This window comes from Schistocerca gregaria, chromosome 2 (genome assembly GCF_023897955.1).
Source record: "Schistocerca gregaria isolate iqSchGreg1 chromosome 2, iqSchGreg1.2, whole genome shotgun sequence".
Classification (NCBI taxonomy): Eukaryota; Metazoa; Arthropoda; class Insecta; order Orthoptera; family Acrididae; genus Schistocerca; species Schistocerca gregaria.
This window is the reverse complement of record NC_064921.1, coordinates 302,684,805-302,699,496: the sequence shown is the minus strand read 5'-3', so window position 1 is coordinate 302,699,496 and position 14,692 is coordinate 302,684,805. Positions and strand designations below refer to the sequence as shown.

Here is a 14,692-nt window from a genome sequence, read left to right as displayed (position 1 = left end):
TCATCATCGTCATCTCATCATCATCGACACACAAGTGACCCAATGTGGCATCACCCGAAATAAGATTTGGACCCGGTGGCCAAACTTCCCCAGATGGGGCCTCCCGGCCATCAATGCCACACAATCATTTCATTTTTTGCAGGGGAGGGTGGAATCCCCACTTCCATGAGGAGACTATCAATGGGACTAGTGTGAAAGGCACTGATATCATACACACCCCATAATGATGAACAGGGTCAAGTTGTCTAAGAGTGGAAGAAGCCGCTGAGCCATAAGCCTGACGATCATAATCTAGTCTGGACAAAACGAGAGCTTGGTGAAGATGGGGATGAGACACAGAGTGCACCCAAAAATGTGTGGGCCAGGAAGTGGAGAGCATTAAGCTTTTGCATGCAGGCAGCCTTCAGGCGGCGAGTATGGGGCAACCAAGTTAGCTTTTTCTCAAAAATAAGACCCAAGAAATGTGACTGTGCTACAAAATCTAGGTGCTCGTTCCCTAAATAAAGATCTGGATCAGGGTGTACTGTGGGTTGACGGCAGAAATGCATAACCACGTTTTGGAGGGCGAAAACTGGAAGCTATGGGAAAGGGCCCATGCCAAGGCCCATCAGATGACATCTTGGAGCTGGTGTTCATCATATGCTACTGAATAGTAGCTGCACCAGATGCAAAACTCACCACCACTGAATGCTGCAGTAACCAGAGGTTAAAAATCCATTGATGGTGTTGAGGAACAGTGTGACACTTAACACAGAACCCCATGGAATAGCTTTCTCCTGGATCCCAGGATTACTGAGTGAAGTGCCAAATCTAACCCGGAAGAGCTGGTGGGGAAAAAAACTCAAGGATAAAATTCAGAAGGGTGCAGTGAAAGCCCCAGCCTTGGAGGGTAACTAACTTGGGCTTAAGTACAGGGATAAGTATGCTGTCTCGTCATTGCTAGGGAAAGACATCCACGAGCCATATGCAGCTGAAGACTGGCGGAGACAAGGAAATGATAAAATCACTGGAAAGTGATCACTGTCACAAATATCATCATGGGTTGACCAGTGTGGTGAAGCCAAGAGAGCAGGGGAGGAGATCGTGAGACTGATGGCAGAAAAGGTGCCATGAGTGACACTGAAGTGTGTAGGAGAACCGTCGTCGAGGAAACACAAATCAAAGTCTATAATAAGTTGATCACTTAGAAGACACCTACCTGTCCAAGTGACACTACCCCACAGGGGTTGATGTGCGTTGATGTTGCCCCTGGGTAATGTCCAAGTGTTGGCTCATATGGTTTTGGATGGAATCTACGCCGGGAGCCGAGTCATGTGAAGAGGTAAGAGCCTGCGAGAATTCTCATTCAGTGAAGGGCTTATTATAGGCTTCAGATTGCCCGAGGCTGAAGCAGATGGGGGTTTCCTCAACTTCTTGTTTCTGCCAGAGAAAATTAGCAGGGTAAGAAGAGGACGCCAATGCTGTCGCAAAGTGTATTTTGAGGTGTTCTGCAAGGACCAGTGGATAAGTACACAGAGAACCCAGTAGAATATGACCCTGGACAGCTCACTGTCGCTGGCAGCCTATAAGGCTATGGAGCTTGAGCCCAAACCTGGCATATGTTCCAATGGAGGAAACAAAGCACTCCCAGAATTCCTTTTTATTCTGCTTAATAAGGGAGCGAGCCTTAGCACAGAGACACTTAATAGCAATCAGATTATTCTGTGAAAGGCGTTGTTTAAATCGTTGCAGTGCCCGTTCGCAGTACTGGGTACCAACTGCTGCATTCTTGATCCACCGCGGTACCAGTCGATGATGAGGGGGCCTGCAGAAAATAGGGGGACACTAGTGCCAGCAGTGTGAAGAGGGAGGGAGGGAGGGAGAGACAGAGAGAGAGAGAAAGAGAAAGTTACAGCTATGACGGCATCATAATCGCTGATCCTTGTCTCTATACTGACACTATCAATAAAGTCAGACCTTTCTGTGGTTTTGAGCTTTAAAATATTTCCATTGCGTTACATTCTGATTGGCATACAATATTGCTCATACTTACCACTAATTTCAAGGACACTCTGTCATCATTTGGAAGTGCAAATTGCGTTTCATCCATGTCCTCTAGAGCTTTATTTAGGCCTCTATCTAACATAAAATTGAAGGATTCCACGTGAGGTGCTCCAAGTGACTGTAAAAACTGAAACAAGAGGCAGTGTGCATTTTGTTGAACATAAGATATAAGAATCAGTGACAAAGATGAGATTCATTAAAATCTAGTTCAGCAAAATTGAACTGTTCATGATAAAAGAATCTGAAATGAAAGAATGTAACTTATCACTCAAGAAATGTAATTTTTATTCATGTCTGAGGGGTCAAATTACAGATCATAATGATAAAAAAATGAAAAAGGAAGAAGTATGAGGTATGGGAACAAACAAACACACTTATAATAAATAACAGGAAAAAATGTAATTAAACATGTAAAAGGCAAAGCAGCTTAGTTAAGACTAGTTTAGCATAAAAGGGGGCAATGTCAACTGCAATGGGAACTTCTGACAGTCTCCTCGAGGTTGCATGGGGTGAGGGGACCAGGACAGGAATATTCCACAGTTCAAAAAGTTTCAAGATTGGGTTAATAAAAAGCAGAGAAAAATTAAAATGGTGGGTTTAACGCTTCAGGTGGTCCACTTAGTCTCTCCCAACCCCCCATTTGAGTAAAAGACACAGAACATTCATACAAATCTGTGAAACTGTCATACAAGTTCTTCAATGGGATGTTATTCAAATTGTGTATCACAATGTGTCAATACCTGATGTTATCAAAGTGTTGACCTGTTGTGTGCGGTAAGTTTGTGTCGATAACACACTGTCTCATCACATACGATGATTTTTTTCCAGAAAAGAATTGACTGTGTTTTCCATTTAAGTCAAGTCGTGGTAGGTGTCCATACATTGTCATTTTTCTTTGGGAGTCAAGGTGTGTGGTACAAGCTTTGCACAGTTTTTTCTTCTTCAAAACATTATGGAGAATGTCTTGAATACTCAATTTCGAGATGTTGCTTCACTACAATTTGAAACAACAACACTGACACACAACTGCTGCATGTCCATTACTTAATACTGCCTGCTAACAACTGACTAGTCAAATGCACATCTGTTGTGTACAGCTGTCAGTTCAGAGCAGGACCATAGTTACTGCTGTCACTAATAAACCAGGAGTAAAATCAGTTTTGGAAATTTTTGAACAGTTGGTGTAGAGACCTCACCATGACTCCATGGATTAAACTGTGCTAAGTATCCCCTTTTTAGGAAACTTGCTGTCAATCTTGTTTCAGTCTGCAGTTTGTTAAGAGATTTACAGACTTTGCAGTTTTTCAGACAGCCATGGCCTAGTTTTCTGATAGTTACATTCAGTGATGCTCTTTCAAAATTGAACACATCTTCACTGTAAACTGAGTCTGGCATTTGTCATTCTCAGTTGCCTTGAGGAAGCCATTTCTTGATTTTAGTTTTTAGGCAGCCAGTCAAATGCCATGTGGTAGGTGTTCTTTGGACATGAAGAATTTACTGAAACATTTCAGCTGAATTATACATAATAAGTTTCGGTGTACCACACAGAAAAATCAGGTATAATCTGTGAATTTCATGCCTAATTAGTGTCTGTTCACAGTTGTTTTACATAAACTTTGAGGATGGTGAAGTCATAACATTACAGGCACTCAAACCCTAATTTATTATTTTGTACTCAATGTAAATACTATGTGCTGAGCCACAGGAACTAGACTATACTTCTAGAACACTGCATAAAAAAGTTACAGCTGTTTCTCTTGGAAAATTCTATTAATGAATGACCACCATCATTCTGGTATCACATCCAAAGTCTCTGTTTGAAGAATAAATCTTTCACTTTTCTTCTATATCTGTACTAAAACTTCCCATTGCCATCTTCATATGAGATTTGTTGTCACACATCAGTTTCAGTAACTCTTCATAATGCCTATAACATCCGCAGACTAACATACTATAGAATATACAATAGATCTAGTACTGTTTAGTGATTTACACATCTAAAGGAACTTTACATAAACAATTAGATTCTTGAATTTATATTTCCCTAAATTTACGTCATATCAGAGGAAACTGAATTATCAGAATATTGTGCAGGAACGGGTAAATAATGATACAGCAGGTAACTTCATCACTACAACACTCCAGCTCAACTGATTTGATTTAGACATAGTTTGCAAAACATTTCAGACATTTGTCAAGTTCCCTACTCTCCAGACAAAGTTCTTAGCAACATCTGGTTGTGTCCAAATTTAAAGAGCTCAGTTAATGATTCTCATACAGAGAGCAGCAACGCAATATTACCGAACATTATGGTTGACAGAGCACTCAAAGACCCAAGTCAAAACAAGGAACCAGGAATAGACAACATTACCTCTGATTTAGTGAGATTCTTGAGTGAACATACAACGGCAGAGATATACAAGACAGGTGAAATACCTTCAACTCCAAGAAGTGTCTAATAATTCCGATTCTAAAGACGGCAAGTGCTGACAGGTGCAAAAACTGTGAAACATCACTTTAATAAGTCACGGTTGCAAAGTGCTATCACCAATTACTTACAGAAAAATGAAAAGACTGGTAGATGCTGTTCTCAAAGAAAATCATTTTTGTTGTCAGAGAAATGTAGGAACATGCGAGGCAAATCTGGTCCTATGACTTAAATTAGAATATAGGTTACAGAAATGCAAACCATATTTATAGCATTTGTAGACCTAGAGAAAGCTTTTAACAATGCTGATTACAATACAATTTACAAAATTTTGAAGGGAACAGGGATAAAATGTTATCCACAGAAACCTGACTGCAGTTGTAGGAGTCTATGGACATGAAAGAGAGATAGCAATCAAAAGGGAGTGAGGCAACATTGTAGGGCTATCCTCCACCAATATTATTCAGTCCATACGATGAATAAGCAATACAGGAAACCAATCAGAAATTTGAAAATGGAAATAAAGTTCAGGGAGAAGACCTAAAAGCTTTTGGATTAGCTACTAACATTGTGACTGTGTCAGAGGATAAAGGAATCGGAAGAGCAGCTGCACAAGAATCGATAGAGTCTTGAGTGAAATATGGGATCAAGAGCAATGTCCGATACAAGTCATTGGCTTTGGCCAGTGAAGTAATGTATGGCTGCTGTGATGTCACTTCTTGGTGCATAAATTCAATTTTTTTGTTAGCTGGCGAATCCAATGCATATGAAAGCATAAAAAAACTAGTTGTGGTGACAGATTGATCTGTAGCTTAGCCCAAGGTGTATGTTAGGTTGGAAGATTATAGTTTGGTTGTGAGTTGGCGAATTCTACGTGTGTGAATCCAAATAAATCTGGTTGCGGGTACAGACTGATCTGTAGCTTTGCCCAAAGTCTAGGTTTGGTTAAAATGTGTCAGTCTGGTTGGTAGTTTGCAAATGTGATATTAAAATCTCCTGGTTGTGGTGACAGACATCACATTGTTTACGACATTTGGTGGCTGCTTCCTGTGTCACTGATTGCAGCTGACACTCTTATCAAACATTCCTCTGTACCTAAAATATGGGCAATAAACAGCTGCGACAAGAAAATAAATAAGGTATTGAAATTTGGTGCTGTAAAAGAATGCAACTAGACGGATAGATCGAGTACCTAAGGAAAAGCTACGGAATCAAATGGAGTGTAAAATAAATTAATGGCAAAGCTTGAATTAAAAGAAAGAATCAGTTGGTAGGACACATCCTGAAGCATCAAGGAATTGCTCACATTTCATAATGTGAAGAAAGAGAAGGGGGTGGTGGGGGGAGATACTCTATAAGAAGACACAGGATGGAGTATGCAAACAAGTTAAAGTGGATGTATGTTTCAGTAGTTGCGCAGACAGGAAGAGCTAGGAAAGGTAACACCTATACTGGAAACTGTATCAATGGCGTATGATTCTCTTGGTCAACAAAGACAGGATTGGCCAATGCCTGATGACTGACATAAGAGTGAGGAGGTGGCCATGTGCACAACACACAACTTTGGCATGCACTTTCATGTGTTCATCTAGAAGGTGGGACAGTCACATTTTGAGGCAGTACCAGTAACATTTATGGGTGTTTGGCACCTGTCACAGCTACCAAGGGTCATTTAACGAAAACGCAGTGTCAGGACAGAATCCACGAACTTATTTTGGTGATGGATTTATTTTTCTAGAGAACAATGCATGAGCACACCTCGCTCTCTTGTCAAAACCTTCCTTCAGGAAAGAAGAATCAACCCAATGGAATAGTCTTCAATACATGCTGTGCATGCTTGTGAATCAGATGAAATGTGCAATGTGTCATCGCAGGAACCCAACACACACAATGGGCAACTTCCGGTGGAGGTGCCATTGAAAAGTGAGACAAGCTTGAGTAGCCTTTGTTTCAACTATCTTGTTAACAGTATGCACAAAACATCAATGCACCTTACAATGCAAGGGGTGGTGCAATACTACACTGAAAGTTATCTCGCGGCAGATTTTGATTTCACCCACACGTGCACTTTTGAGACAATTGCCTTTATCGATGTTACTGATTTGTTTTTATTTCAGAGTACTGCAATTCTGTTTAGTTTCATTCCATTATCCATCTAAATTGAAGCCCACAGCTTTTGCTGATACACAGGCTCAGAATGTTTCTGAACAGTATATCTAGCTGCATCTCAGTCCTTCCAATTTGATGAAATTGTTCCTTGTCATGATTTGGAGACTTTTTTTGTCTCCACTTTTCTTTCTGTATTACATAGTGGAAGCTGATCGTAGGCCCTTTATGTGTCGTTTCTTTAGATTTTGTTGATGCTTGTCTGTTTTGCAAATGCAATAAGTGCCTGTGTCAATGTTAAGCTATTTTCTTATATGGCAGTCTTAATGTAGTTTAGTACAATACCTATTATCCAGAACATGAAGCTCGGTGAGACAATAATGCTATCATCTGAGTCCTACAATTATTCCACCACAGTGGAGAAGGAAGAAGTTACTGTAAAATTCCAACTAAAACACATCTTATTGACAAGTGGAACACAGGGATGTTTGCTGCCCATTCAGCATCTCAAAACAGAAAAGTTTTGTGCAATGACACACCCAGTATTTCTAATTAGGGCTGTAACAGTGTTTAACATAAACAACAAATTTACAAGAGTTATAATGAATAATGGCTCAGTGAACGAACATAGGCAGTAAAGAATGCATATTGAGAGATTGACATGACCTATGTTGTTCACCCTCTGCATATACTGAATAGTCTACCACTCAGCGACAAAAACCAAACATTCAGCAATATGTATTGAGACCTATAGTTTACATTATTAAATAATTGTGAATCACAAAACCAGCGATCATTTCATGGAGTACAGCACACTTGAATAAAAATGTATTTTTTAAGCAACAGCTGTTTATGAAATCCGACCACTGCATACCTCATTTTGCTTTTCGGGTAGTTCTCCGAAACCTGACGTTAGATTCTTCAGAGTTGGCTGTGTGACGCTGTTTAAAGAAGGTACGGCCATGATTTCTTATCATGAGTTTGTATCGGGGTCTACGAACGAATTTCCTTAGTCAACTCTCTCTACTACGACAGGTAAACAATAAACACGCTTCCAGCCCACATGAGCAAACCCGCATCAAACATTGCGCGCCGCATGTTATTGTTTTATTTTCCGCGAATTAGCTCTTTGGCAATCCAAAGCTATTCGTAAGTAGAAATAAAACGTAAACTCGTAAAGTAGCAACCTCGTGATATAAAATGAGAAAGAAGAGGAACGTGAAATCAAACGATTAAATTACAGCCCCATACTGTGGTACAGTACCAAATCTCGAAATGGAACAACCTCTTATAATTTCATTAATTGTAAGTCTAAAAGTTTCCTTAGGGTAAAAAATGTTTTGTGATGAACATGTTGGCAGAAAGTAACCGGCTTGCTTTCGATGAAGAACATTGTGTGTACTACTGTAAATGTAAAATAAAAACTCTCATTCGTGTTCGAAATCAAAGTTACCTACAGTACAAATTAATAAACATGAAGCAGCGAGTGTACAACTGCCAAACCATCTCCAATTTCCTGTAAAACATTTTATGTACATACTATTCAGGAGAGGGATCTTAATTTATCGTATTTCCTTTCGCTAGTGGTAGATGGCAATCGAAAAAAAAAGAAAAAGAAATTCAATGTGAACGGTGCAACTACAGCTTCATTGCCCGCCCTTGTAGATGTTCCTCCAAATTATGACGGCTATGTAATGTAACGTTGTACAGGCACTGTAGGGTCAATATAACCAATATGCGCGTTCGTGCTCAGTGCGAGATTCATGACAAACATAAATACGTTTTACCCACAATTAAAATTCTTTATTGATTAAAACTGCAGACACATCATAGCAGTACGGCACTGTTAACTAACAGGACTAGCGTTCAAGGGAGAGCAATGCAGATTCCATTCCAGAGGAACACACCAAACGCCAAAAATTATTTATTGGATGTATTTCAGTCTATGCCTTCCCCTACAGTTTTTACGATCTGTGTCAGTAATTGATATTATCTAATCTAATCTGCCATGGAACTTATTCATGACGCCTTAACACATGTTCAGTAATCCTGTTCTTCTAGTAAATGTTTTCTATGTATTTTTTTTTTTTTTTTCCTTGCCCATTCGGTAGAGAACTAACTCATTTCTTAAAAATCAGCATAGTTTTAATCATTTTGTAACATGTCATTTCAAGTCTTTGATTCTGTCATTTTCTAGTTTTCTCTCAGTCTATATTTAACTTGAATCATAGAATGCTGTGTTCCTGGAACATGTTCTCAGCTTCTGGCAAGAGTAATCCAATCACTGAACTATTCAGAGCAATTCACTCTTTGCCCTCCCCTCTTATTCATAATGAATCTTACTCTGTTGTAGCGTGTCAATTTCTGCTGCTCATGATATTACCTGTACTGATCTGACTAGAAACGCTTATCTTCTTTTCACGTCACTTCATTGGCTCCTGCTATATCTGTGCCTTTGCATTTTCATATTCTGATTTTCCTGTATTCTTACCAAACCTAGATTTCTGACTCATAGTATGTTACAGTTTCATCATGTCCCACGTGGCACCCCCATCCCAGAGATCTGAATTATGGATTAAACTGGCATTTTTTTGCCTATGGAGAGGTGGTAATGGCACTTTTTCAATTACATGCTATGTTTCTTGTGAAGACACACCATGTCTCTTTAATGCAGTTGTTTCCATCATCACTAATTCTTCAGATGTTACAGACAGGTTTCCACTTCAAGGGCAAAAGGATATCCAGAAATTCTGTCCGCCCTCTTTAACAAGACCATTGGCAGAATGTGGGTCGCTCATTATGCCAGAGGTCATTGGCTACCATTGCTGATAAATGTTATTCAAAATTTAAGCAGTAAGACTGTAAAGAAAATTAAATGGAGATGGTCAGGGCATATAGCCATACATATGCATATTAGATGGCCGAAGGAAACACTTTTATAAGATTCACACTCAAGAGTAGCATAGAAGTTAGAGTTGAAGACCAAAGTGCATGATATACTTCCAAATATGCTGTAATTCCCCCCCTCCCTCCCTCCCTCCTGCCTCCCTCCCCCCTCCCCTCATGGTTCAGAAACTACTGCTCTGAATAACTGTTGATACTGACAATGAATTTCTGTAGATATTGTCACATTATCCAAAAAGTTGTTTTGTATTTATACACGTGCAATGTTTTTGGTCGAATATATGACTTGATATGTCGTATAGGAATCTCATAAGCAGTCTGGCCTGCAGTTTACTTGCATTTTTTTTCTTTTTGTCAGGTAATCAAAAACTAATTATCAGCTGGATTAATAGTGAAGTTTCAGTATTCCACCCATTACATGGGAACAAAGTTTTTTTGCTTTGGCATTTATATGTAAAATATTCTCAGTATTCTTGCCACGTCAGTTCTGGATAAAATCTCGAGTTTTCAACGATTACCTTCATCGTCATAGTCAGCTCCTGACGATGACGATGGAGGTAATCATTGAAAGCTCGAGATTTTATCCAGAACTGACGCAGCCACCCATTACATGTTTATTTTATTATGGTTCTAAAAGGAATGAGACAAGCAGTTGAGTAGCCAGTTGTGACAATACAAGGGAGGGGTAAAAGCCTGTCTTATAAGGGTATTGCAGTTTTTATCCTTCTATATCGCAACAAAAATTTTAATAGCAATAAGCAGCTCATTATTAGAACAATACCTGCTTAGCTAAGTGGTAACATGTTTGCCTACCATGTAGTGCGCTCAGGTTCATTTCCTGGATAGATTGGAGCTTTTCTCCACTCATGGACTGGGTGCTATGTTGTCATCATCATCATCATCATCATCAACATGCAAGTCGCCCAGTGTGGCTTCACCTGAAGTATGACTTGCAACTCGGTGGTCGAACTTCGCCAGACAGGGTCTCTCAGCCACCAGCGCCACTCTATCATTTCATTTCATTGAAATAATAGAGTAAATGACTAAGCTGATATGATTATTATAAGTTTTTTTGAAGATATTTGAAAATTTATTTTACAGAAGAGAGCTCCTAATCATAGGTCCAATCCCGTCTCCAGCTATCCTGATTTAGGTTTTCTGTGATTTCCCTGAATCATTTCAGGCAAATGCCGGGATGGTTCCTCTGAAAGGGCACGCCCGATTTCCTTCCCAACCCTTCCCTATCCTGAGCTTACACTCCGTCTCTAATGACCTCGTTGTCGACGGGACGTTAAACACTAACCACCACCACCACCTAATCATAGGGTAGCTCTTATGTTGTACACATGGCATATAATATTATAAAAACAAGACTTTAAGTAGCAGTTTGTTGTATGAATGAAGATAAAAGAGGGAAGAGTTCAATATATGAAAACATGATAAAGCAACATTTTCATGTGTTCACCATCGCTGTAGTTGCTGACCTATTTTTGTTACACACAAATAGAATTTATTTGGCTAATGGAAATGATATATTTTCAGGCAGGTGGCTTGGCTGGATTAACTGTAGATATAACATTATTTCCCCTCGATACTCTGAAGACAAGACTTCAGAGTGCTAATGGATTTTGGAGAAGTGGTGGGTTTCGTCATGTGTATAAAGGTTTGGGACCAACAATGATTGGTTCCGCACCAACAGGTGAGAGCAATGGACATGAACTGTGGTACCAGCATTCTTATAATTGTAAACTATTTGTAATATCGAGTAACTTTTTGTGATCTACTCTTCCCTTCGCACAAGATGCATGCAGTGATAGCAGAGTATAGTGTGAATCATACACTATCCTTCCATTTATTACTGCAAGTCAGTTTTAAGTATTTAATGCACACTTAGAGTTTTAAACTGCAAGAAAGGATAGTTTGGATTTATCCATAAAACAGCAGGGCATCGAGGAATGCGCAAAGTGTGGTCTACTTGAGCTGCAACCAAAATTCCATCTTGTAAATCATAATGAAAGCATGAATTGAAAAAAAGAATTCGCCAGATAAGCTCTAAATGGACATCATATACTTTTCCATGAACACACTAAGCACTAGATAATGGTACTGCTGCTCCAGTTTGGTCTCTCTAAGAAGACTAATATTCACACAAAGCACAACATAACACAGTGTATAAACAGCTTGAGAACAAAGGCAAAAATAACAGGCTTTACATGCTCTTCATACAGATGGCATTAATAACATCCTACTTTTAAGTAAAGTTGACATAGTGAAGACAAAGTACCAAATTGACAATAACAAATGTTCATAAATCATAACCACTGGAGTGGAAACAGGATAATACCAGAAATAGTAAAGCTCAAGCTCTGTTACTAAGCTATTCTTTTCATATGAGGGTCATTCCTATATGGAAGGGGGGGGGGGGGGGGTGTAATTTGGGGTACAGGACCAAACAATGAGGTCATCAGTCCCATTGGATTAGGGAAGGATGCAGAAGAAAGTAGGCCATGTCCTTTCAAAGGAACCGTCCTGGCATTTGCCTGAAGCAATTTAAGGAAATCACTCGAAATCGAAACCAGAATGGCCAGACACGGGTTTGGACCGTCATCTGCCAGAATGTGAGTGCAGTGTGCTAACCACTGCACCATCTCACTCAGTGGTCTCTGTGAAATCAGCCAATGGTCTAGTTCTTTACATTGCAGATTTGGATAATTTTTGGTATATCATAGTAGGAGTTGTTCCGATGAATCATGTCAAGTTATAATGTTTTGAACCATTCATTTTTAATTTATTAATTTTTGACGTTTCCAAAGTTCTGCAATTTTTGTTGCCTTTTGGATCCTTAAAATGGCTGTTTCTCAAAAACGACATGACTTACAGACCTAAAATTTGTACCATTTTATTCAATTTCTTATAAGGTTTAAAATTATATGCTACTTTACTACATTCATAAAAAATCTGAATTTTCAAAACAATTTTTTTTAATTCATAGAATTTTGAAATCAGAATTTATTTTTTCTTTTGAAAAAATTTATGTTACTTATAAACTATTTGTAAATGTGTGTGCCAAATTTTGTGATGGTATTCCAATGGGAATATATTAAAATAAATTTTATTTTGCTGGTAAGCCCAACTTCCGTTACTTATTACAAAGTTGTAATGGAAACCTTAAATGGCAAAAATCATATAAGGTTGTAAAATAATTGTTATTTATCATTTAGCGATAATATATTATATTATTAGAATGTAAAGTCAGTGTTGGCCTTCTCAGGCTAATTAAGAAAATATATGAACACACAACGTAACACTGCATGCTCAAGAAAGACTCCAAATAATTTACTTAACTGTACCTGCCTTTTACAGATATATCTGTATTAATTAATATTAGTAACTAAACATTGGTGTAGCTGTTACTATTTATCAATGAGTTGTTTACATGCCCTTTCATGAAAAGTTTTCTATTCATCTTCAACAAGAAAAGCATTTATAAACGTAGGCTTCTGCGGCGATTGTTACAGTGAATAAAATTTTTCTGATTATGTGACTACAGTGTCAGTATTTAAAACTACTGATGTTTCCATCACAGTTGCAAGTGACCTCCTTCAGGGTGTTTTTGTTTACTGCTGAATGAGAAAACTGTTTCTTATACACTCGCAGATATCACTGTTATCGAATCTGATTAGGAAAGATATATCCCACTAAGTCAACACACCAAGTCAGCAGCATCAGAACACCAGGATGAGTGCGGCAAACATATTGATTTTGGTTCAGCTCACATGCTGGCAAAACAGCCTCTTACTTTCAGGAGGAAGATTAGAGAGGCAATAGAAATAGCCAAGTGACCCACCAATATGAACAGAAAAGATGGGTACCACCTTACAACATCTGACAGCATTACGAGACGACAGCCCACGCGAAGCAATACACACAGGCATGCAGGAGACCACAGCAGCCACAGGGATATAGAGTACTGGCACACCTCAGCCAGCATTAGAAAGCAGGAAAGCAATGCCACTTGTAACTGCCGCCTGGTTTTTCCATTCGCCGATTCACACCCATCCCAAGAGTTAATGCAAACACGAATCGAAATGTTGAGCCTCCACCAATGAAAAGAAATAATAAAAATACCAATAAAGAACTTCTAACATTCCTCCCTTTCATCCTTAACAGCCTATCGGAATTACGTAACTGCCATGTATGCAGGTATATATAAGAAACAAAGTTTTCTCATTCAGCAGTAAACAAAAACTGAAAGAGGTCACTTCTTACAGTGACTGAAAGTCGGTAGTTTTGCACGTTGACAATGTGGTCACAAACCCAGAAAAATTTTATTGGCTAAGAAAAACGTAATAATGATCCAGTTATGCTGTATCCTGCTACTAAGTGTGTGTGAATGCAAGTGCGCCAAGTTTAGTGTCGTCATGCATGTGTACTTAAATCAACTGCCAACTGTTTCAGCCCATGGGCCAGCCACAAGAGGCTACCTGGAGGAAGCATGCACACAGCAGTTTCCACTACACCGTCTACTTGTGACTTGCACCAATATATGAGTGGAGCAGTGCCAGCTTACCCTCACTACATTCTTTTAGTTTGTGGCACTCATATCAGTTGTTCTATGTGTCGCTTATGATGAACCTTCTGTGTGATTCTTTTGGCCTGTTATGTGTGGAGTCATGAGGGTTTTTTCCATTATTGTTCAGAGGTTTATGAATAAAACCATATTTGTGTTGCTTGGATCAGTTTCATTTATTAGTTGGTTTCTATGTGACTGGCAATGAGGATTAGATAGTTTCCGCATGTGCAGTCTATAAGTGTGGTTTCCAGTTGTGTAGTAACCAAGTAATACACAAAACCAATCCAAGTAAAGTAAATATGGCCTTATTCATAAACCTCTGAACAATAGCTGAAATAAGCCTCTTGTGACTCCACACGTAGTAAGACCAAAGAATCATACAGAAGGTGCAACAGAAGCAATACACAGAACAATTGATGTGAGCAGTACAAACTAAAAGAACATAGTGAGGATGACTCAGCACAGCTCCGTGCATATATAGATGGTAGTCACCAGTGTGCATCCTTCCTACAGTTGGCCTCTAGTGGCCAGCCCACCCTGATACAATTGGCGAAGTACACCTGCACGGCAACACTTCAGTTGACACACTCTCCCTCGCATGCACTATTAGTAGGATACAGCAAGTTACAGTCTTGTTA

General features: G+C 39.1%; 2 protein-coding genes across 2 annotated transcripts in view; one reads left to right on the top strand and one right to left on the bottom strand.

Moving 5' to 3' along the window:
- The window catches only part of LOC126336927 (DNA-directed RNA polymerase I subunit RPA2), a 200,177-nt gene extending 192,454 nt beyond the window's left edge, over positions 1-7,723 (bottom strand). The window contains exons 1-2 of the mRNA XM_050001097.1: positions 7,452-7,723; positions 2,033-2,170 (exon numbers count right to left, since the gene is read on the bottom strand). Of these exons, the coding sequence (XP_049857054.1) occupies positions 2,033-2,170; positions 7,452-7,541 (228 nt within the window). The 5' untranslated portion in view covers positions 7,542-7,723. The remainder of the gene's footprint in view (positions 1-2,032; positions 2,171-7,451) is intronic.
- Positions 7,724-7,743: 20 nt separating this feature from the next.
- The window catches only part of LOC126336928 (S-adenosylmethionine mitochondrial carrier protein homolog), a 64,325-nt gene continuing 57,376 nt past the window's right edge, over positions 7,744-14,692 (top strand). Inside the window, exons 1-2 of the mRNA XM_050001098.1 lie at positions 7,744-7,882; positions 11,024-11,180. Coding sequence (XP_049857055.1) covers positions 7,853-7,882; positions 11,024-11,180 — 187 coding nt within the window. The 5' untranslated portion in view covers positions 7,744-7,852. The remainder of the gene's footprint in view (positions 7,883-11,023; positions 11,181-14,692) is intronic.